The 22,040-nt window shown below is 43.9% G+C and overlaps 5 protein-coding genes across 6 annotated transcripts; 4 read left to right on the top strand and 1 right to left on the bottom strand.

Moving 5' to 3' along the window:
* Nucleotides 1-2,978: 2,978 nt before the first annotated feature.
* Nucleotides 2,979-10,053, bottom strand: LOC117900204 (protein MON2 homolog). 2 transcript variants are annotated; one of them, XM_034810476.1, is made up of 14 exons: nucleotides 9,738-10,053; nucleotides 9,319-9,450; nucleotides 8,687-9,250; nucleotides 8,035-8,624; nucleotides 7,546-7,976; nucleotides 6,776-7,485; nucleotides 6,373-6,711; nucleotides 5,637-6,296; nucleotides 5,501-5,563; nucleotides 5,211-5,410; nucleotides 4,980-5,142; nucleotides 3,989-4,914; nucleotides 3,849-3,931; nucleotides 2,979-3,782 (listed from the first exon to the last, which is right to left on the bottom strand). In XM_034810476.1, exons 1-14 carry the CDS (start codon nucleotides 9,852-9,854, stop codon nucleotides 3,592-3,594), a joined length of 5,169 nt encoding a protein of 1,722 aa, XP_034666367.1. In that variant the 5' UTR covers nucleotides 9,855-10,053; the 3' UTR covers nucleotides 2,979-3,591. The 2 variants fall into 2 exon arrangements, with proteins under 2 accessions (XP_034666367.1, XP_034666369.1); XM_034810478.1 differs by lacking the exon at nucleotides 5,501-5,563.
* A 537-nt stretch (nucleotides 10,054-10,590) lies between these two features.
* On the top strand, nucleotides 10,591-11,999 carry LOC117901774 (centrosome-associated zinc finger protein CP190-like). Its single transcript, XM_034812674.1, has 2 exons — nucleotides 10,591-11,004; nucleotides 11,067-11,999. Exons 1-2 carry the CDS (start codon nucleotides 10,686-10,688, stop codon nucleotides 11,960-11,962), a joined length of 1,215 nt encoding a protein of 404 aa, XP_034668565.1. The 5' UTR covers nucleotides 10,591-10,685; the 3' UTR covers nucleotides 11,963-11,999.
* On the top strand, nucleotides 11,974-13,695 carry LOC117901773 (beta-1,3-galactosyltransferase 5-like). Its single transcript, XM_034812673.1, has 3 exons — nucleotides 11,974-12,094; nucleotides 12,158-12,410; nucleotides 12,471-13,695. The coding sequence occupies exons 2-3, from the start codon at nucleotides 12,218-12,220 to the stop codon at nucleotides 13,550-13,552; spliced, it is 1,275 nt and encodes a 424-aa protein (XP_034668564.1). The 5' UTR covers nucleotides 11,974-12,094; nucleotides 12,158-12,217; the 3' UTR covers nucleotides 13,553-13,695.
* A 338-nt stretch (nucleotides 13,696-14,033) lies between these two features.
* LOC117900858 lies at nucleotides 14,034-20,324 on the top strand. The gene is made up of 4 exons (XM_034811378.1): nucleotides 14,034-14,763; nucleotides 17,594-18,167; nucleotides 18,231-18,560; nucleotides 18,861-20,324. The coding sequence occupies exons 2-4, from the start codon at nucleotides 17,708-17,710 to the stop codon at nucleotides 19,922-19,924; spliced, it is 1,854 nt and encodes a 617-aa protein (XP_034667269.1). The 5' UTR covers nucleotides 14,034-14,763; nucleotides 17,594-17,707; the 3' UTR covers nucleotides 19,925-20,324.
* A 687-nt stretch (nucleotides 20,325-21,011) lies between these two features.
* LOC117900988 (beta-1,3-galactosyltransferase 5-like) lies at nucleotides 21,012-21,856 on the top strand. The gene has a single exon (XM_034811584.1). The coding sequence runs from the start codon at nucleotides 21,019-21,021 to the stop codon at nucleotides 21,823-21,825; it is 807 nt and encodes a 268-aa protein (XP_034667475.1). The 5' UTR covers nucleotides 21,012-21,018; the 3' UTR covers nucleotides 21,826-21,856.
* The last annotated feature ends 184 nt before the right edge of the window (nucleotides 21,857-22,040 follow it).

Here is a 22,040-nt window from a genome sequence, read left to right as displayed (position 1 = left end):
ATCCAAAACACACACACACACACGGGGTAGATAGAAATAAATGGAATCTTTTTGGGGAAACTAATAAATGAAATAAATCAATTAAGTGCCATTCTCAACGACTCAAAATAATGTCCCGAAATCATCCCAAAGAAAATTCCATTTATTTTTGACTGCTTTTTTGTGTAGAAAATGTCTTCAACCGAAAAGCAGGACACCAAAAACTGTTTCAAGCTAATCGATGATGTATCTATGATTTTTAGCAATTTATATATATAAATTATGGTATATACATATGCATAGATAATGAGAATTACGGGAAACTAAAACTAAAACCGAAGAAAACAAACCAATCACAAACAAGTCAACAGGGCACAGCGCTTCTTAACTATATTATTGATTTCGAAATGCCGAAGAACTTTTTCTAAAAACCGAAAACAAACCAAAAAAAAAAACAAACAAAAAACAAAACAAACAAACACAAACCAAGTGAAAAGTGAAAAAACCAACGCTAATCTTAACTATAACTAACTTTTTAAACTAATATTGAAATTGAACCCAACAAAGTGTTCATTAAACTAAAAGAAACCAAACAAAAAAGATGGCATATACGAGTATATATTATGTATGTACTTAAAGTTATACATTTAATAGAAACACAACAATTTTGTATGGCTATGGCAAAAGCAAAGGAAAAACCCAACAAAAAAAACAAGCAGAAGATGGTGAAGAAGAAACCCAACAATTTAGTTAAGTAATTTATGATAATGTAAAGAGTTTATTGAATAAATTGGGAGATATACCCCGAAAGGGAAAAAAACCAAAAACTTTAAGGAAACTTTCATCAGATTTCTAACGAACTTTACGAATTTCCATGAAAGTAAGAAATTAACAACTCCTGAGCTATCTACTCTACCGAAACTTCTCTACAACATAAACATGATACATTACTATATACATAAAATATATAGTACATACATACATACATATATTAAATATGTCATGGATGTGAAGATTGCATAGGCATACACTTGTTTTTAGCACTAAATGAAAAACTTTTGCGTTACTTTTGTTTGACAAAATACTAATTAAAGAACTTAAATTAATATACATACAAAAACATACTACTATATACATACATACTATATATACATACATTACATATATATACATACATATATATATATAAATACATAAATAGAGTTTTTTAGATCGAAAAGCGAATGAAAGAAATCCCAAATACCGAAAACACGCAAAATCTCGTCTCATCTCATGGATGTGCTACACTAAATTAGTAACTAAAACTAAACTAAAAAACTAAAACTAAACTATTGTTACACCATAACACACACAGACATATAAAAACACATACATTATCTGAATAATTAACAAAAAAAAAAGCAGAGTATAAGCTAAATCAAAGTTGGAGAAGAGGAGCCGATCCGCAGGCAGTTAGAACTCGAGAAGTCCCCGAAAAAAATGCAGATAGAAGAGGATGATGATGATGATGTTGATGATGATGATGAGGCAGCAGAGTCATGCAATCCACACGATCGTTAGTGCAGTATAATAATAAACAACAAATTGTATTATATCTAAGCCAGAAACAAAAACAAAAAAAACAAGTTAAACATAAAAACAACCCGAACAACAAATGTTAATTACAACCAAGCGCTAAAACAAATAAATAGAACGATGAAAATGATATGGCGGCTATTTATTAAAGTGATTTCTAGGGCAGAGTTGAAAATCGACTTTCAGCTAATATAGATTATAAATAAATAAATGAAAACCGAAAAAAAAAACACAAACATATTTTAAAAGCAAGCGCTTAAATTGTACATTTTTACAAGGCAACTGTACATTAAGCGCCCACGGCATTAAGGAAAAACCAAAAACAAAAAACGAGTTGAAAAGCACATCAAACAAATAAAGGTAAAAATTAAAAAAATTAAAAAAAAAACCAAGAGAGCAACCCCAAAGTGTGCGGCTGGAGGGAAGAACCCTTAACCACACACATAGGACGTTGCCCTAGCCAGAACGGAAATGAGTTTATTAAATATATACATTTAAAAATTCATAAACAAAACCAAAAACCACAAAAAAAAACAAGAAAAAACCAAAACCAAAATTCGTTGCATAATATTTAAAACGAAGGTAGTATTAAACTCGATTGCCTAATTCTAATATTAAAACAGAGAAAAAAAGAAAACTATAAAAACATTAACATTAACAGTAATAATAATAATAATGAAAACAAGAACAACAACAAAAATGTTATTATACTTATTATACCGATTAAAATGAAAACAAAAAGCAGAAAACAACCAAAAAAAAATGAAACAAATTAAAATAAAAATTTTATTTAGATTAAATGATTGCTCTCTTTCGCTGATATTTCTATAAAGAAAGGTAGGTTCAAAGGCGGGACTCATAAGGTATTTACGATGGAAGGCCATTGGTCCCAGTGCTACGAGGTTTCGAGATTTTTTTTAGAGAAGACAGCCAAAGATAACCTATTTTCAATGGACGACGCTGAGAATCAATCCCAGTTTCAACTGTCTTGAATTAAACAAACCCTTGAACTGACTCGTCTTGAAGTTGTCGCTTTTCGTAATAAACTAAACCCAATGGAACTTAGGACCCGTTCCCAACAGCAGCTATTAAAAGGAAATATTAGATTGGTCTGAGATAATTCGGTTTATGTTGGGCGACTTACGTGGAGCCTTTTATCAGGTGAGCCATAGCGCTACCGAAAAATGTCAGGTTTAAATAAACTCACCCAAGATACACACACGCAGACTCTTTATTCTTACCATATTTGACAGACGGCTAGCTGAATTGTTGCCATGTCGCAAAGAATGCGCAGAGGCCCACAGTCAAGGTAAAAAGTGGAGCCCGCTGCTGATGAGATAAGTATGGGCAATCGTGTGTGTGCACAGGGGCATGAGTGGCAATAGCCGGTTATCTGACGTCATAAATAAACGTAGCCTTATCGGTTGGTAATAATTTTTGCTTTATTTAAAAACGTCACTACAAAGTTTGCCGGTTGCATCATGGTTAAATGGTTAATATTTGATTCAGATAACACGCAAGTCTGTACTTTAAAATGCGTCTACACAAATAGATAGTTGTGTGTGTATATAATATAATATTGTATGTAGATTGCTATAGCTAAAGTATAGTTCTTTGTCTTTGCGTCTCGAAAAAGGTACTAAAGGAATCTGCTGTTTATCTGCCCTTTGCCAAGCCGTGTTTATAGGGTATCTTTTTTATCTTGGTTAACTGGTTCGTCCCATCATCACCAAGTAAGGAGTTTTTCATATATAGTTCATAGCTCAACTACAAAATACTTTTACAAATATATATGCATACTCGTAAGATTTAAAGGTAAAGGTTTGTAAGTATTGAACATAGATGAGTAGAAGACGTACATGCATCTATGCAAGGGGGGTTAGGGTTAGGTGTAACATTTATAAATTATGCACAAAATAAATATTTATATATTCAAACGCTTCGCACTTAAAAAACTAAAACAAAACATCGCAGAGCTGCTCCAAGGTTCCGGTTATCTATGTATCTCTAACTATCTATCTGTGCCTAGGCATACTTTCACTCTTGTCCATTCGATTGTATAGAATTATCGTTGGTTGTGGCACCGCATAGACGCGGCGCCTGCAACAGATCTGTGTACTGCAGCAGGGCCTCGCGCAGTGATCGTGACACCTCGGGCGATGTGGTAGTGGTGCAGTCCACGAGATAAGGATACAAGCCAATCAATTGATCCCAGGCAGGTTTGTTAACTGGGGGGATGAAAGATGGTTAGTTTAAGGCATGACTGATCTAACAGCTTAGACTTTTGGACATACCCTTTGAGGCTGGTGCCTTCTTCATGGACACCACCAATGTGGCAATGGCTTTGAGCACAAACGATATCTCCGACAGGCGGAATCTTAAAAGGAAAAAAAAATGAAATAATACTAAAGACGGGAGTGTGTTCATCTCTTACCTGGGCAAAGGGCACTTGCCGCTTTGGCGCTCATCGTCATTGAACCGTTTGAGCACTTCCTGGAAGCGATGCAGCAAGGCAGTTACCGCCAATCGTCCGGCAAAGTCCTTGCCGCCGGCTCCTGCGGCACCAGCTGGCAACAGATTGGCATTAAAGCGATTGTTATTGGTGGCATGATGATCCTCCAATAGTGAGAACTGCAGCAACGTCTCGAAGCAGGTCTTGGCAAAGATCTCGCGCAGCTTCCAATCCGATTCGTAACAAATATTCGTGTCCGAGGCCGAGTGAATGGAGCCCTTGTTGAGCAGCACCACAATCTGCATAATGAACTGGTGCGGCATCTCGTGGGCATGTGGCAGCACCTCATCCCGCAGCAGCTCAATCACATGACAATCGATGGTCTCGTCTAGGACAATCTCCTCCAGGCCGCGATCCTCGATGGTGCACACGCTGGCGGGAAACAGAAATTTGTCCAGCGTATCAGCCAAATCATCCCAAAGGCTGGCAAAATGCTGCGGCTTGGCCCGGGCCACCTTCAGGCCCGTGTGGAGCACACTGATCAGACTCGAGATGGCCAGCTTCCAAGTGCTAGAGGACAGACACTTGTACTTCATGGCCAGCGGTGTGCGCACAGCCTTGACAATGTCGTGGAGGATCTGCTCATGCACCACAGAGTCTTCTGTGGCCGTCGTCTGGTACAGCTTCACACAAATACTGATGGACTTCTCCCCAAAAGGTATGTAGTTCATGCTGACCACCTCCACAGAGGCATTATTGGCATAGTGTCCCGACGCGGACTTGGCATACTTGTGCTCCACATTCTGCTGGAATGTGGGCGGGGCACAGGCAAACTTGCTGAAGATCAACAGCTGGCGAAAAATGGCGGGTATGAGCTGGCTGATATTCGAATCCGACTTTGTTGCCTCCTACAAAACACAGAAAGAGTGGGGGGTAGTAAAGATCTCTCACACAGTGGAAAGTAGTCTCTCACCTTTTGTATTAGCTCCATGCAATCGAGAATGCCATCATGCAGTGGCGTCAGCAGCGTATCGGACACAGTGGACATGATGTAGGGCACAGCATCGGTCTGGACGGGAATGCACACCGCATTCGTCAGCACCGTGCAGAATTTGTCAAAGTCCGTGGAGCTGAATCTACATAAAGTTTCCAAATAATTTAGCATCAGCGAGCAATGAGTTTAATAATAGTTTCTGCTGCTCACTTGGCTTGAATGTGATGAAAGATGGCGGGAAAGATTTGTATGAGGGCCGTCAGAAAAGCCTGACTGGGAATGTAAAAGTCCTCCTGGCTATCCTGGCTGCCATTGCTGCCACCATTGCTGCTGGGCTGCTGAGGCTGTGCTTTCGTTGTGGACATTTTGGTGCTCTCCATGCCAATGCTGAGCCAAATGTTCCAGGCAATCTGCTCAGAAACATAAACGAAGGCAGCAAAAGAATTTCAGAGAATTAATTAGAAGAAACCAAACTCTAAAAATATAAACAGAAATCTTACAAAAAAGAGCTCCATGTGATTGACACGGAAATTGGAGAACTGCTTCTCGATACTTTTCAAGTACTTAAGATAGGAACAAAAACAAAACATAAGAAAAGAAAAGGAATTAGCCGTAGCATCACTCCAATCTACTTACAGTCCAGATCTCTTCATCCTGCTCTTGCGCTGATTGTGGATCCTTAAGGGATGATCCTCCTCCTCGCTCTGTTGTGGTATTGTGGTACATGATCTCCTGCAGAGATTTAAGTGCTGCCAGCGAGACCTCTCCATTCTTGCTCAACGCTGCATTCTGTATGAACTCGAGGATCAAAGACCAGGCACGCTCAAAGTCTCCCAGCATTTGGAGCAGCTCTCGTTTGGTGTTGAACACCCGACAGACGCCCGACAACGTCAGGACCTGCGTCTCGGCCCATTGCTTCTGAGCGGTGTTCCTCGAATGATGTATGAGAATATTGCCACTGGCATCCACCTTCTCATTGCTGGCCGAGCTGCTCAAGGCCCGGACGTTGTCGAGCAGGGGGAATAACACTTGCCAGACCAGGGCCTGCCAGGTCGGTGGATTCAACAGGCTGCCGTGGGCCGAGATGGTGGAGAAGAGTGTCTGGCCGGCCGATTTACGGACAGCCGGACGCAGATCTACGCACAGCTCTCCCAATTTGGCATACAGACACATCCAGAGCTTGTCGAATTGTGGCATCTTCACGGTGCCCGGAAACTCTGGCAATATGGCCACATCCTGCAGTTGTGTGGACATCAGTTTGTCCTGATTTTGATTAAAGAAATCCGAAATGTTCCACTGCAAAAAAACAAACGAAAATTCCCATCAATTATAAAATTCATTTAAATATTTTATAAATTTTCCAATCAGAGACCATCAGACCAATCGCTGTAAGCGAGATATTCAGCTCCTGTGTTTGGGATCCAAATTTAGCCGCCGTGCTGATGCAGAGGGGCAGACAACGCCAGGGCATGACCGTGAGGAAGTCGGTGATGACCAACTGTAGGCATTGGAAGGCGGTGCGTATCAATGGCTCCCCATGATGTTCGTTGACAGCGCCAATTATCTCAATGATGGCTGGCCAGCCAAAAGAGAGTATCTCCCCGGCTGTGTTTAGAATTTGGAGAACACAATCCAACTGGCGTTGCCTCACATCAGCATGCAGGACAGTGGACAGCTCAGAGAGTGGACTCAGCAGCATCGTTTGTAGCTCCTATGGAAGATTGATATTAATTGGTTAATTAATTAATTTATATTTAATAATTGTTTGTCCAAACCATGTTCTCCTTGAGCGGCGTTTTGTGCTTGAATTGTAGAGCAGACTTCACCAGATAAGTGATGGCCTCCACACCCCACTCCCGCATGCGTATATGCCGATGCTGGCACACCTCCAGCAAATGATTGGTTAGCGGACGCCACAGAACATTGATTCGGGGCATATTCACGAGTCCCGTTTCCAGCAGCTTGGCCACCGCAAACAGCGATGGCTCTCGATTGGCATAGGCCAATTCCATGGCCTCGTGCGAGAGCTTGCACAAAGCATCGATCAGATGATGCAGCGCCACATCGTCCAGATACTGGCTGGACTCAAACAGCTGGCTTAGCATTTGTGACAGCACTGGGAGATCCGCCATTACAGCCGTTTGTATGCCAACATTCGCCTCAACGGCTGGCTTTGGCATCGCCTGGAGACTGCCGCCGGTTGAGGGTTTTAAGCCCAGTATCCACACCAGATGCTGCAGCGTTTGCAGCACCATGTGCCACGATGTGCCCAGTATGCCGCCATTGTTGTGCGCCAAAAAGAGTATGGCACGCATGCACTGCAGATTCTTGTTGGTCAGCATTACGGGCGCCTGCATGACGCTGTGTGGCAGCGAGGCCGATGGCAACGGCGTGCCCACGGCCACAATCTGAGGCCGGAAGTCATCGGGCGTACAGTTGTTGAGGAACTGACTGCTCAGATCCTGGCTACCACTTCGAGTGTGACCTGCGAAAACCGAATAAAGAATTAACTTATGGTATGCACAAAGGGATTCCGCGCACTTACATCTCACATCGCCGTCTGTTTGCGTGGCATTGGCAAATATGGACATAGCATAGTGGGGTGGAAACGAGGCTCGACACATGGCCATAATGAAGGCATCGCGTGGCTGCAACTGCTCCAGCATGCCACACAAAGCCGCATAGTTCTGCATGGCCTTTAGTATATTTTCGGTGGTGGCCTCGTCCATCGATGTCTCCACCAAAGGTATGAAGGCGCTGAGCAGCCCGGACCAGCTGGAATTTACCAACTGCAGGCACAGCGGCTGGTGCTCCTCCTCCGTAATGATCGCCGTGTTGTGGGTGGGATGGAGCTCGGGTGTGCGCTGTATGACACCACCAATCGAACGGGTCATGTCCAGGAGTATGGCATGTCCCACCGAGATGCCATAGCTGTCGGGTATATTCGGGGCATCCAGTTTATCCAGCATTTCCAAGCTGCAAGAGAGAATATCCATAAGAAATTATAATCCAGGACAGAAGGATGTCCACTTACTATACTGCCTTGGATACGCCAGGGGCGTAGGTGGCGACGAGCGGCAGATAGGCTCCCCGAAACGAGAATCCACACTGATTATTCCCAGACAGAGTGGACAGCGAACTGGTGGGCTGCACTCCAAGCACTCCTCCATTCTGTTGGCCATTCAGCATAACGGATGCGTTTATCAAAGAATATCGCACAAAGCTGCCCATGGCCGCAATCATATCATGGACAATGTTCGTGGCATGATTCTTCAGGTCATACGACTTGCAGAAGAAGGCAATCAGCGAGGAGCGTGTGACCAGCTTGTGTATAACCTCCACAGCCAGGGCCCGCTGCCAGGCTGGTTTGTCTGGATCCAGAAACTTGATTATCAGCGACAGAAAGATCTCGCATTCGGTCACCAATATGGTGTGGTATTTCTGTATCAGAATCGCCACCAGACGCAACAGTCGCATGCTGATAGGAAAATAGGGTTTCTCTGCGGGCACTGGTGCGGTTCCATTGTTGGCTGCCGGCAGCTGCCGATGTTTGACATTTGGAGAGAAGAGTTTTATCACCAAGGCACAGACGCGCTCCTTGAGCAGCAAACGGAAATCGTTGCTCTGTGGGGGATATTATAATTAATGGCATAAACTTAACAAATAATATTCTATAATGCACTCACCTCATGGAAAACCGCACTAAAGTTGGTGAGAACTGCCTCCAGCAGTTCTAGGCCAAAGGTGCGCGTCATTTCGGTCATGCCGACCAGCCAATAAGGCTGCTCAGCATTCACCAACTGCACCAGATCCTGAAACAACAGAAATGCATCCGAGGCAAAGGTTTGCACATCTTGACCGGCTGCAGCGGCTCCGCCTTCCGCCTCCACCGGGCTGTTGCTCGAGCTGTTCGGCTGCTGCTGTTGCTGTTGCAGACTAGGCACTGAATCTTTCTCCAAGTAGACACGCTCAAATACAAGCGACACCAGCTGGCGTATGGTGGCCCCAGCAGTGTTGACAATTGTGGGATTCTTGGTGTAGTGCAGGCGAAAGCACAGCACCAAGGCCTTGGCCAGCGTGTCGCCATGGACAACTGTGTTGGTCGTCAGCAGGAGGGTCACTGTCTGCAGCACCTTCACCTCCTCGATGTTGTTCTCCATGAGGGTCCACAGAGCGTTGGTTATGTAGAGCGCACCCTTTTGATCGACCACCTGCTGGGTAATCAGACGTTGCATCATGCCCAAACAGAACTGCAGCAAAAAGAACGATAAGATATGAATATGACATGAAGACATGGCGTCTGCTTTGAGTGTCTTACCTTGATGATTTTCAAATCCTTGGTCTCGCATCCCTGCACCAGGGGATAGAGTATCTGGTTGACGGTGTAGTAGACAGAGTTTTGCTGACTGCTGCCAGCAGTGCAGAGCTTCGAAATAGCCTCCTCGCATGCCTGGTAGTTGGGAAAATTAATGGCCATGTTAAATTGTCACAAAATCAATTTTATTTGTTTTTGCTATCAATTTCATAATTGCGTAGCCCCCACTGGCAGGTGCACGGAGCACCCCCACCCCAACAGCAAGGTATGGGGTGACACACTCAGTCAAAGCACACAAAACACACACACCCACACAGTTACATAGCTACATACATATGTGGCACGTTGCCGCAATTAGAAATGCGACCATAAAATGCGGCACACGTCAGCAGAGCAGCAGGACAGGACAGGACACGACTTACCTCTTTTATTTGAGGATACTTCTTCTTGGTTTCAAGTGAGAGCGTCTTGAAATCGGCCTGCAGCGCCTCCACAAACTTGTGCACATCTTGGCCCCCACCCCCGCCCACAAACGACATTGTTATTTGTTAGTTATGTTCAGATTCAGCTCTTGCACAAAACGACACTCAATGCACTGCATGCATGCCGCATTTATGTACATTAATTGCAATAAACATCGACTGTGGAAAATACTTTATTCTTAGAAAACTACAAAAAGAAAGGTAACAAACACAATAAGCCGTGAAAATTCGTTTTGACAGCTGACGTACACAGTGGACAGTGTTAGTAAATGAGGTAATATGAAGATAGTATCATGAAGAATTGTATAAGGAGGTCTCGTCGGCTGCGCGTCGGCTGCCTTAGTTCGTTTTGCTCCCTTAGAGTTCAGCACTTCTTATTTTTTGAAACAAGAAGGTTGCAATTTCTTTTAAAATTAAGACCCTAATAAATATAAAAACAAAAAACCAACTACTTTCAAATAGTATTTTATTAAAAATCAAGATAAAAAAGAAAACCTCAACTCTTTTTCTTGCAATGGGCAACTTTAAACCCCATGCCATCAAAGGGTTAATCAGCACACTCTATTGTCGTTTCACTCACACTTACAGCGCAGAGCCCTCTCAGTCGCACGTATTGACAGCATTGTTAGGGGAGCAATTCTGCCGACGAGACGTCCTTATATAATTCTTCATGGAAAGTATGCAAAAATGCAGTGTACGGAATAAGATGTGCATCTGTATGTATTGTTGGCCGATGGTTTTTCAATCATCGATAGTATCGATGGCGCTATCCATTTTTTTCCCAGCTCTACCGTGTTTGTTGTTATTATTTTATTTGAAAACTATTCTTCACAGTTATACATTTACATTATAAAATTGAAGAAAGCGTATTTTCAGAAGAACATCATCATGTCCGAAAATAAGCACGCGAACAGACCCGCGCAGAAGGGAAACTCACCTGCGAAGCTCGGTTCTCCGGCAACAGCTACAGCGAGTACCCGGCAAGTCCCAGCGGCTTCGGGCTCAACAACGCATCATAAGAAGCTGTATGTTTCATTCAAAATGGACAAATGTACTCCGTTGCTAACTACGCAGCAGAAGAAGGGATCCCGGCAAAGGTCGTCTGAATTTTCGCATGAATCCTCCGAATCCACATCCGCCCAAAAGCGTGGCAGTGACCGCCAGACGCAGGATACTCTGTCTTCGCAGGGTGCTGAGACTACCACTGGTGAGTCTGCTAATTCCCCTTCAATTTTATAATAAACATTCATTTAAATTGGCGTCAAACAGGTCCCTGGCTGTGTCTGGAATGCAGTGTGAGCCTTCCATCGTATGGTGACTACAGACTCCATCTAATAGAGAAGCACAAGAGAACCACTGACCGCTGGGCGCTCTGCGAGGACTGTGGCTGGCGATCGGACAGCAATCGCGCGTTGCATTTCCACAAATATACGGATCACCAGATCAACTCACTGCTCTACACTTTCCCTGAGTGCGACCTCTGTGATCGGAAATATTCGAGCAAAGACGAGCTGCAGGCTCACCTGACTGAGTGCCTTAGTGCTCACATTAGTGCCATTCAGGAGAGTGAACAGGATCCGGAGGACGATGGTAGCATTATCTACGACATAATTCTGGAAACTGACGACGACGAGGATGACGATATGCCACTGAAGCCGCCCTCCACGGCAAGACAGAACCAGACGTCTACGCACACCCGGCTGGAACTGGGCACGCCCAGCGATGGTGATGATGAGGCTGCATCCCGAGCAGAAGATGGAAACCGAGGATCGTATTCCCCCACATCGACCGAGTACAATGAGGCAAGGCAGTGGACAAAAATAACTGTTAGTGGCATTCTAAAACAAAGTGACGACGAAGGCAAGTTTCTGCTATCTCGAGTTCATAAAAAAAACCTCACGCGATCACTGAGAAACAAATTGACCAAGATGATAGTCAACTACTTTCTGACAAGGAAAATAAATATGACGCTTCAGCAGAGCTACGCCTTGGAGAGAGATGTGGTGCGGCTCTTTCCCGATGAGAAATTGGAACACTGGCGGAGCAACGGAAAAACTGCTGGAACATTATATAATAGTTTTCGATACAAACGACGCGTTAAACATGCGGCAGAGCTTCAAGAAGTGCAGAAGGAAACGCTGCAAGAAGGCGAGAAACGCCCTTGAAGGAGTTTGAGTAGGAACTACAGAGGATGATCAAAGTTTCCTTTGGCAGTTGACAGTTGAAGCTTACAAAAACTGGCATAAATTTAAAAAATTTATTGTGCAGGGCAAGGCTTTGCCTTGACACTCTAGGAGGTAAGTGACAAATCCAAAAGCACCGACAAGAATGGCTTTTCTAAATTGATTATTAAATTGCAGCTAATATCCTCGTTTAAACCGAAATACAAGAGAAGAATTTAACGCTGCAGAACCCAAACCATGGGTAATCCGAACAGCAAAAGGATGACGTTCTTTATGACCTTGAATGCTGTCATTATCATTATCTTCATATACGTCTCTTTCTCGACGAAAGATATACTGCCGCTGAAACATTTGCATTCGGCTGGAACCCTTCCGATGCGCCGCAGGATCGAGCATAGAAGCAGCAGCGTACATTATGGCAGCACCATCAGTAAGCCTTAATTACAGCCCATCTAGGCCACATTTTAATCGTACAAATTCCACTTAATAGAACGGAATGTATTGAAAAGAAAAGAAAGGAATTCCTCAGAAACAAGCAAACAGCTGGAGGTGAAAGGAGCTAGTTTATTGCATAGCAATATTGAAGCCGCTCCCTTCTTTTTGGCTTATTCCACTCAACAGCCCAAGTCGTCGGAGTCTCTAATGAAGAGCCAACAGAATACCATGCCCATTGTAAGCTCCATTAATGGCAGTAGCAGCGTACCCAATACATCAAGTGAGATCCCCGCATTACCTTTACTTACTCCAGTGCTTACAAGAACAGTTTATGAACCCGGCCATCTCAACGAAGAGCTTGATATTAAGAGGATATGTATAGACAGGGGGCTATTTCTGAGGTTGCTCATTCTGATCACCTCAGCACAGAGCCACTTTATGGCGAGAATGTCCATCCGACAGACCTGGATGCACTATGCAAGCAGGCGAGATGTGGGCATGGCCTTTGTCCTTGGCCGGACCACGAATGCGACCCTAAACGAGTCTCTCAATAAGGAGAATTATATGTATGGCGATATGATACGTGGAAACTTTATAGACTCGTACTTCAATCTCACCTTGAAGACGATCTCTATGCTTGAATGGGCAGACATGCACTGCCCACGGGTGAAATACATCCTCAAGACAGATGACGATATGTTCATCAATGTTCCTAGACTGCTCGACTTCATAGATGGGCACAAGGATACACGTACGATCTATGGTCGCTTGGCCAGACGGTGGAAACCTGTCCGCAGTAGCAAGTCCAAGTATTTTGTTTCATACAAATTATATAGTGGCCTGCAGTATCCAACGTTTACCACCGGACCCGCCTACCTACTCACTGGAGACATTGTACATGAGCTATACACGCAATCGCTCAACACGTATTATATGCAACTCGAGGATGTCTTCATCACGGGCATTGTGTCCAAGAGCTTGGAGATTATGAGGCTGCATGCCAAAGAATTTCGCAACAGCCGAACCTCTTTCCTTCCGTGCAACATACGCAAAGCGATCAGCGTGCACATGATCAAGCCAAGCGAACAATACAATCTTTGGAAGAGCCTTTTGGACTCGAGTATCAAGTGTAAATAATTGTCGGTCGCATAACGACTAAATCAATGCTGAGGTCCCGCCAAATGTTGAAAAAACTGAAACTTCAACAAAAGGAATTGGTTTTTTACTTATGTACGTCTACATTAAATACACATCTATAAATATCCTCCGTTTTGATTTAATTAAGTTGCAACGTGCATATCCAAAACGATGAGGAACTTTGTGAGACGCGTCTTAGGCAGCGTCACAACTTGTATACAAGTCACTCAGTCAGTTTATAAGTGAACTTATAATTTAGGTGTTTAAAGTATAACATAGAATTGATAAATAAGCGCCGCTCGAATAAGCTCTGAATTTAAAAATTAAATTGGTACCCAGAGATTACTACGGGTAGGCCATTGCAAAGAAATGAGGTCACTCTAGCCAAAATGATTTAAGATGTACGGTATATTTTTAAAATGAGAAGGTATGTTTTTGACGGTTGTGCGGTATATTTTAACGATTCATCCGCGGTCACACTGTTTGTGGGAGTAAATAGCGCCCCCTCCCGCGGAAAAAGCTGAAAAAATTTGTTCACCCGTTGGTGGGTAGAATATGTGCAAAGCCTCAAAAGTGTCATAAAACTGCAGCTTAAAAGTTCGAAACGTGAATATACATAAATCAAAGGCTGCGGCCAGTCAAACCCATTAAAGAACACAAACGGTCTGGGGTTTACCCAATAGTCTGGTCTGGGTAAAACGTTAATTAATGGTTATATTTTATTTTGAAAACATGTTTCGCATGACTAATGAAACGCGTTGATGCTATAATAAAAGTAAGGGCCTCGAGAAAAAACTCAAAAAAGAAGAAAAGTCAGAAAACGCCTCAAGGCTCGGAGACCTGGGCAGCAATGGTCAAGCGCACGCACACACACACACAAAAGGCTTTAGTGGTGGCACCTACAAAAACAACAGAAGGAGTAGCAGCAGCATTCTCGGCCTTAACTACAATTCATCATCGCTAATTGTCAACAAAAGCAAATTTATTAACGTTAAATAAACACTAAAAATAAACACCCAAACACCAGGCAAGCAAGCAAGTAATTATGCTTGACCCTGGTCCAACAATAGACGCCACAGCAACAACCACAACCGCAGTTCCATCTCCGTCTTCGATTTCAGCGCCGCACTTACTGGCGGGAGCGTAAGCCTAAGTCTAGGCCGCCCCCTGCCTGAGCAGAGTCAGAAGCTGAATAACCCAACATTTGGGAGGTAAGTCATATAGCGACGCAATGTGCGATGACGGTGCGTTGCTTGGATTGTTTCATTCATTGTTGTTTTATTAACATAACACATTTGTTTGGTTGGGCAACAGAGCGAGCTTCGCTACCACCGATTGAGAGAGATTTCCACATTGGATTGTCCCTCACGCACACACACACATTGCGACACGAGGTTTAGAGTAAAGTTTAGAGCAATTTTTCATTAGCACATCAGATTTTGCCTGGACTGGATTGGGATACGTATGTTCCTGGTACTGGTACCAGACCGCTTTGATGCCACCTTGATTGATAGCAGTCATCTCTGAAGATAGTTTTGAGGCCGCACCGAAAAACCCGTTTTTCAGCTGAACCTGCGATTATCTGCGGTTCATTGTACTTATTAGCAGTCGTCGAAGACACGGGACGGGGCCACGAAAAGCCCAAATGGAGAGACCGATTGCTGACTGGGAACGGTTTATACCAGTATGCCGGAGCAGCGCTTCCGTTGCCCCACCGCTTCCTGCTGCTGCTGCTGATGCCCGCGAATTCAAATTAAAAACGAACCCGTCATATTTCACGGTAATTTCGCACACAATTACAAATTGCTTAAACGCTGAGGAAACATGTGTGAAGCAATTCTGTAGGGGGTCTATAGACTGCATTGCGCCCCGCGCCACAAAAAGGGGAAGTCTGATAAGAGACCAGACCAGTGGCGGTGGCGATAAGTCGTTCAAGAATTTATGTGCTCAAAGTACTTGTACTTGTAGCAAAAGTGCTTAAGCATGGACTAAATGCAAGGCACTGCTTGGTGAATCATCCATAAAATCTGAGATAAGGCTAGGGTACTTTCACTCTCGCTCACTGATGCTGACATGCTAATCACAGAGAGCGCCATCGCCTGTAACAACAATAGAACAATCTCCCACGTCACAGCACGTCACGCTGCGGTTTCCAATATACTAAATTTGTTTATTAGCTTTAACATTGTGTGTGGGTGTTGGTTTGGTGTGTGCGTCTTTCAAAGCGTCTCCACTGGTCGGTGATAAGCAAGGGACTTGAAACGATATGAAGGCTGTAGAGTTAGACCCAAAAAATTCCATGCGGTTCTTTCCGCTTTCAAGAGAGAGAGAGAGAGAGAGCGAGCGCGACCAAATACAGACTTTCCCTTTACCAGCAAACCCAAAAGCTAATCAATCGAGTGGAGCGTAGTTAATTGCTTGCCTTTCTGTTAATTAAATGGCAAAATATTTGCTAAAACTTTTTCAATTAAAACGTTTCACATGCGATATCATCAAATTTCAGCTTATCTATCAGTTGTTTCAGCACATAAAATGTGACATTTTTCGTTGTTTTTTGTTTGCCCACATGTAAACATATTTCTAATTGATTGGCTATCGTTCAAAGGGGGTTTCGGGATTTTCCCAACAACAATAGAACCTTAAATATTTTATTGCACACCTCAAGGCTCTAAAACATCCAGAGTTAAAGATTACCTTATCTTAATTCATTCTGTAGAGCGGTTATAAAGTATTATTTTTTGTTCATTTAAACAATTTCTAATAGTATTCCGATATAGTACAGATATGAATGCAAACCTTACCTTTCCCCTTAAATATTTTATAGATTAGATAAGCCATGGAAATCTCTGCTAATTGCTACCGTACCTACAGACTATCAAAAACAAAAACAAAATCTTAAGATAGTAAACGCGGGCCCCAGCCAAATGACGCATTGGGATTTTCATGCTGCCTCTGCCACTTGAGAACGGTCAGTTGGCAAAACGAAAGTTCCTTGGAAAAAAATGATTGAGTAGCCACTTTAGACGGTTTTATTGATTTCCTTAACAGGGATAAGAGGAGGAGCCTACCGTTCCCGTCTCAAATGGTTGTAGTATTTTTATGGGTCGGTCTATAATTAGTTCGGAGTTCGTCCGCCGTAACTACTTATTAATATTACAAAAATGTACACGAGTATAAATATGGAAAAGGCCTAGAGTCTAGACGGAGGCAATCTTATCACTCCGATGCTAACTGTTTTCATGCCAAGGCAAAGAAAAGTCAAGTGGTAGGCCAACTCTCTGGCTGCTGGTCAAGAGTACACAGACTCTGTGTTCCCGAACCGGTGGCGTTTCTCTTCGGTGCCTCTCCAATGTTCGGCTCGCCCACGTTGAATCAGGTCAAGAATGCTGTTGACTTGTGTGAGCCGCATGCTAAGTGGGAGCCCAGAACCCAAAAACAGACAGAGCCCAAGGCGATGTCGTGACAATTCTGGATGCTGCGTGTTCGAAGCACTTGCGGATTTCATTAGCTACAAAATGTGGCAGCCCCATTGGACATGCTGCACTTAAATTTAATGTTTCTTAAGGATTCAATAGATGAGAACTAAAACTACTCATGACTCATGACTTGTAGAGAAATCTCCAGGCAAAAAAGGTGCAACAATGTTTATAAACAATCTACCCACAACTACTACTCCCTCATTCCATACACAAATATTTGCATTATTTCAACAATAATGAAAGATATCAAATGGCCAAACTCGACTTTGAGATACCCGACACTGCAAAGAGCATGAAACCTAAGGAAGGGGGGAACGAAAAAGAGTCCGATTCACAAATCAAATTAATTCTAAGAAAAAGCTCAAGTAGCTTCTATTGTAAATAAACTTAACAAAGAAATGGTGTGTGGTAACACTTCCTTTGCAGAGCCACTCGAAAACAAGCATACCTTTAGTGCCTAAGAAGAGTGCCGGGTATCCGGGGGCAGTGTAGGAACACTTAACGAATCAGCGGAATCAGTTGTTTACTTAAGTTCTTTTTTTTTCTCTCATTCTCATTGCAGTCGCACCGCATACGTCGCGACGCTTGGACCCGCCCAAGCGCCAAGCGGATCGTTTTCGTAACCGGAATATACACACGTAGAAAAATATATAACGAACCATAGGAGGTACGCACCATGGTGGCCGTGGGCAGTCTACACAACACGCGCATGCTGCGCTTCCTCTTAGTCCTAGTGGTTGTCATCCTCACCATTTTTATCTATGCCTCGTATTCGACGACGGCAACGTTGACACCGACGCGTGTCCGACCAGCAGCTTCACCGCCTCAGCAGCTGGTGGGCGACAATCCGAACCAAATGTTAACCCCGAACAACACTGGAGAGTTCGGCCTGGCCACGGGCGACGCTGTGCCCAAGGTCCAAAGCAGGCAGCAGCAGCAGCACACAGAAATTCATAGAAGGCACCCGCCACAGCATCGTCTGCCCACGATCGATGAGGATGCCCTGCTGGACGGAGGCTCTGCTGGTGCCAGCCCCAGCCAGGTTGGCGTTGGCGGTGCTGACCAGACGCCCAATGCCATTGCCGATGAGATGCTCGAGGAGCAGCAGTATGGCCAAAGTGTTGATGGTATCACTGGTGAGTCTGTTCGGTCTGTTCCACTGCTAATTATGCTAATGATATAATCTTTCATTTCATCAGGCAACATCAGCAGCAACAACAACAACAACAACATCAGCAACAGCAACGGCACCAGCGAGGCGTTGGTTGTCAAACAACCAGCCACTGGCCCTGGCTCCCCCGCCCAATCGCAACAGTCGCCCAGTCAGCAGCAGCAGCAACAGCAACAGCAGCAGGCACAATCCGAAGCAGAGGTTCTCATACCCACTTCTAATTTGCAAAAGTTCATTGAGAATGCCGATAAGATATTGAAGAACATCACATCGAACAGCAGCAGCAGCAGCGGAGGCGGTGGCACCGGCAGCGGCAGTGGAGTTGCCGTACCAGCAAACGGAAATGACCAGCACATAGGTAGGGCTCCAGGATAGCTATGTTAGGGCTCTATGAAAGAGAATTTTAAGCACCAAATTAATGCTGACGTCGAAACGTCTGACGCTTAGTCAACAAAATGGCTGTTTAGTCCTCCTACGCCTATGAACACGTATCGTGTTTCCCCCCTGACAATCCCTGACAATGGCAATGTAAACAAACAATGCAAATGTCTGTCGTTCGTTAACTGATACGTCAGTTGTCGTACAGGGGGAACTAATTAGAATATAACTCCCTTCCCTTGCTTATGTTAACTTTGCTCAACTTTCCATCTTTCCATAGATAAGGCCAACCCACAACCGGAGGAGATACAAATCAATTTGTTGGATGGAAAGAACGAAGGCTTTGAGGGCTACTCAGCTGATTCGGACAAACAGAAGCTGGTTCCCCCTGCCAATGCCAAGAAAAACAATGCGGAATCAGCGGTTCTGTCTGCCAGACCACCTGTACCAATTATACGCACCACAAAGGGTAGGAGCAGCGTTAAGGAGCAATCTACGCCGGTGGATCCCTCCAAAGGGGTGGCTACAGAGAAGCTCTACGAGTCCGGCCACATCGACGATGAGATCGATGCCGATCACATTTGTCCGCATGCGGGAGAACCCATAAAGCTGCTTGTGCTCATCAGTTCGGCACAGTCGCACGAAGCGGCGAGAATGTCCATCAGACAGACTTGGATGCACTATGGAAGCAGGCGGGATGTCAGCATGGCCTTTGTCCTGGGCCGCGGCACCAATGAAACGATTAACAAGGCGCTCACCAAGGAGAACTATATCTATGGGGATCTGATACGCGGAAACTTTATCGATTCGTACAATAATCTAACACTGAAGACGATCTCCTCGTTGGAATGGGCGGACAAGCACTGCCACCGTGCCAAATACATTCTCAAGACAGATGACGATATGTTCATCAATGTGCCGAAGCTGCTGGCCTTCCTGGACAAGCACCAGGACAAGCGAACCATCTACGGCCGACTGGCCAAGAAGTGGAAGCCCATACGTAATAAGAAATCAAAGTATTATGTATCGGTCGATCAGTTTGCGGCTGGTGTGTTTCCCTCCTTCACCACCGGACCCGCCTACGTTCTCACCGGTGACATTGTTCATGAGCTGTATGTCCGTTCGCTGAAGACAGTCTATCTGAAGCTGGAGGATGTCTTCACCACGGGCATTGTGGCCAAGAGCTTAGACATTAAGCGGGTGCAGGTGAACGAGTTCGTCAATCGCCGCATCTCGTTCAACCCGTGCAACATACGCAACGCGATCAGCGTGCACATGATCAAGTCGAACGAACAATTCGATCTGTGGAAGAAGCTGCTGGATCAGACAACCAAGTGTAAATAGTATTTTAAGTTTAGATTGTGAATGGGAAGGGAGGGAGCAGATAGTAAGCAGAGGGAAAGTGAATCTATATAAGAGAGGATAGAGAATGGATGGATGTAGCAAAACGCAGCTATAGGATTATTAGCATTATGTCTAGTTTCTAAGTCCTAGGAATATCACAAATATTTGTCATCGATCAATGGTATCTTTATCTGCATATAGTAACATTACTCTTAAATGCATACCGACTGGAGACTGGGAGACCCGAGAACGAAGTGCGAAGAGCGAAGAGATTACATTTTAAAGGTTTAGTAGTTTAATTTTAGCATTATGAATGCCATTATTTAAATGATAATTACTGAGCGATAACTGTGGTTATATCTTAACACTAAATACATGTATGTATATCAAAGAAAAAACATTCTCCGTTTGCCTTATACTTTTCCAACTGTATTACGTCCGAATTCATTTAAATATTTGTCTTAGGTCGCTCGTGTGCCGATTCTGCAACTGATTTGAGGCATGGAAACATATTTGGATCAACCATCAAGGCACCCAGACTTGGCATAATTGAACAAATAGATAAAACATCTGTTTCAATGTACATATAAAACTGGGCGCAAGTACAAATACACTTTGCGGCCTTTGGCTGCAATTGGCAACAATTTTATTGAGTATCAGGCATCAGCATCAGTATTTATCTAGCATTTGATCGAACAAGCTGCTGAAAAATGGGTGACCTGTGGACTTCGCGCGTTTTTCGCTTTTTTATGGCTCTGCTTATAATTATTTTGTTGCTGAAGATATTTGGTTATTACTATCCAACAAGGGTGAAGGAACAGTTCATGGAACTGCAAAGACAAACAAATTCATTAAATGATAGTGATCGTATGGGTAAGTGCATACTCCTAAACCGATGATAGACCAGAGTCGTTGAGTTCCCTTTTATATTTCTAGATCAAAAAATACAAGTTCAATTGATGGATTCTGGCAATCCAGCCAAAGGCCTAACGCTTATGGATAAAATAAGAAAGGCTTTAGAAGCACCCAAGAACAAGACATTCCATCAACAATTCAATAAAAATCACATCTCTAATGTAATACCCACAAAGTTGATGTACGAACCGGGACATATGCTCGACGAAATAGACGAAGATCGGATATGCCCGGACAAGGGGAAGGACATCAAAGTGCTTTTTTTAACCAATTCGGCACTCGGGAATGCTGAGGCGCGCATGGCCATCCGACAGACATGGGGACACTATGCCAGCCGCATAGACATTGGACACGCCTTTGTATTGGGTCGAGGTACAAACGAGACGCTCAACAAGGCCATCGATGAAGAGAATTACCTCTATGGGGATCTGATTCGTGGCAACTTTATCGATTCCTACAAAAACATTACACTTAAGGTAATCTCCTTGTTGGAATGGGCGGCTAGGCATTGCTCGCGGGCCGCCTACATATTCAAGACGGATGACGATGTGTTCATCAATGTGCCCAAGCTTCTGGAATTTCTGAGCACACACTCGGCTAAAAGAACTATGTATGGCCGACTGGCTCAGAACTTTAAACCCATACGCAACAAGTTGGCAAAGTATTATGTGACCACCGATGAATATGCAGAGGATGTCTATCCAACATTTATACTGGGACCTGCCTACCTCTTCACTGGCGACATCCTGCACGAACTGTATGAACACTCGCTGAACAGGCCATATCTGTGGCTGGAGGACATTGTCGTGACGGGTGTGGTGCCCGAAAGTTTGGGCATTAAGCGTGAGGACAGCTATTGCTTTGTAAATGTGGTCACCACATACAATCCGTGCGTCCTTCACGATCACGTCAGTTTCCATTCGATTAAGCCTATCCAACAATACGATATTTGGAATACCATCCAAAACAAGACTACCAAATGTTGACGCTGCTTAAAACAACAAGACGTGACCTACTATATGGGTTTTAATTGTTTTTTAGCTTCTATTTGCTTTCCCATCAAACTTGCTTGTAGACAATAAAAAGCGATGTATGTTTGTAAATGTTTGTAAAGTGACTAATAGATTCGGCTGCAGATATGCTATAATAGATCCCATACGTTCACTCAGAAACCCTCATTATTGGTAATATAAACACCAAA

The sequence above is a fragment of the Drosophila subobscura genome, chromosome U (assembly GCF_008121235.1).
Source record: "Drosophila subobscura isolate 14011-0131.10 chromosome U, UCBerk_Dsub_1.0, whole genome shotgun sequence".
NCBI classification, from domain to species: Eukaryota; Metazoa; Arthropoda; class Insecta; order Diptera; family Drosophilidae; genus Drosophila; species Drosophila subobscura.
The sequence above is the reverse complement of the archived record's forward strand: the minus strand, read 5'-3'. Positions and strand labels throughout refer to the sequence as shown.

Bases quoted from the DNA above. Each gene is read 5' to 3' on its own strand.
- LOC117900204 (XM_034810476.1), bottom strand. From the start codon at position 9,854: ATGTCGTTTGTGGGCGGGGGTGGGGGCCAAGATGTGCACAAGTTTGTG. The intron at 9,451-9,737 runs GTAAGTCGTGTC...CCCAACTACCAG, and splicing joins AGTATCCTCAAATAAAAGAG to GCATGCGAGGAGGCTATTTC. The intron at 7,977-8,034 runs GTAAGTGGACAT...TCTCTCTTGCAG, and splicing joins GGCGTATCCAAGGCAGTATA to CTTGGAAATGCTGGATAAAC.
- LOC117901774 (XM_034812674.1), top strand. From the start codon at position 10,686: ATGTCCGAAAATAAGCACGCGAACAGACCCGCGCAGAAGGGAAACTCA. The intron at 11,005-11,066 runs GTGAGTCTGCTA...GGCGTCAAACAG, and splicing joins GGGTGCTGAGACTACCACTG to GTCCCTGGCTGTGTCTGGAA.
- LOC117901773 (XM_034812673.1), top strand. From the start codon at position 12,218: ATGGGTAATCCGAACAGCAAAAGGATGACGTTCTTTATGACCTTGAAT. The intron at 12,411-12,470 runs GTAAGCCTTAAT...TCCACTTAATAG, and splicing joins ACATTATGGCAGCACCATCA to AACGGAATGTATTGAAAAGA.
- LOC117900858 (XM_034811378.1), top strand. From the start codon at position 17,708: ATGGTGGCCGTGGGCAGTCTACACAACACGCGCATGCTGCGCTTCCTC. The intron at 18,168-18,230 runs GTGAGTCTGTTC...TCATTTCATCAG, and splicing joins AAGTGTTGATGGTATCACTG to GCAACATCAGCAGCAACAAC. The intron at 18,561-18,860 runs GTAGGGCTCCAG...ATCTTTCCATAG, and splicing joins CGGAAATGACCAGCACATAG to ATAAGGCCAACCCACAACCG.
- LOC117900988 (XM_034811584.1), top strand. From the start codon at position 21,019: ATGTACGAACCGGGACATATGCTCGACGAAATAGACGAAGATCGGATA.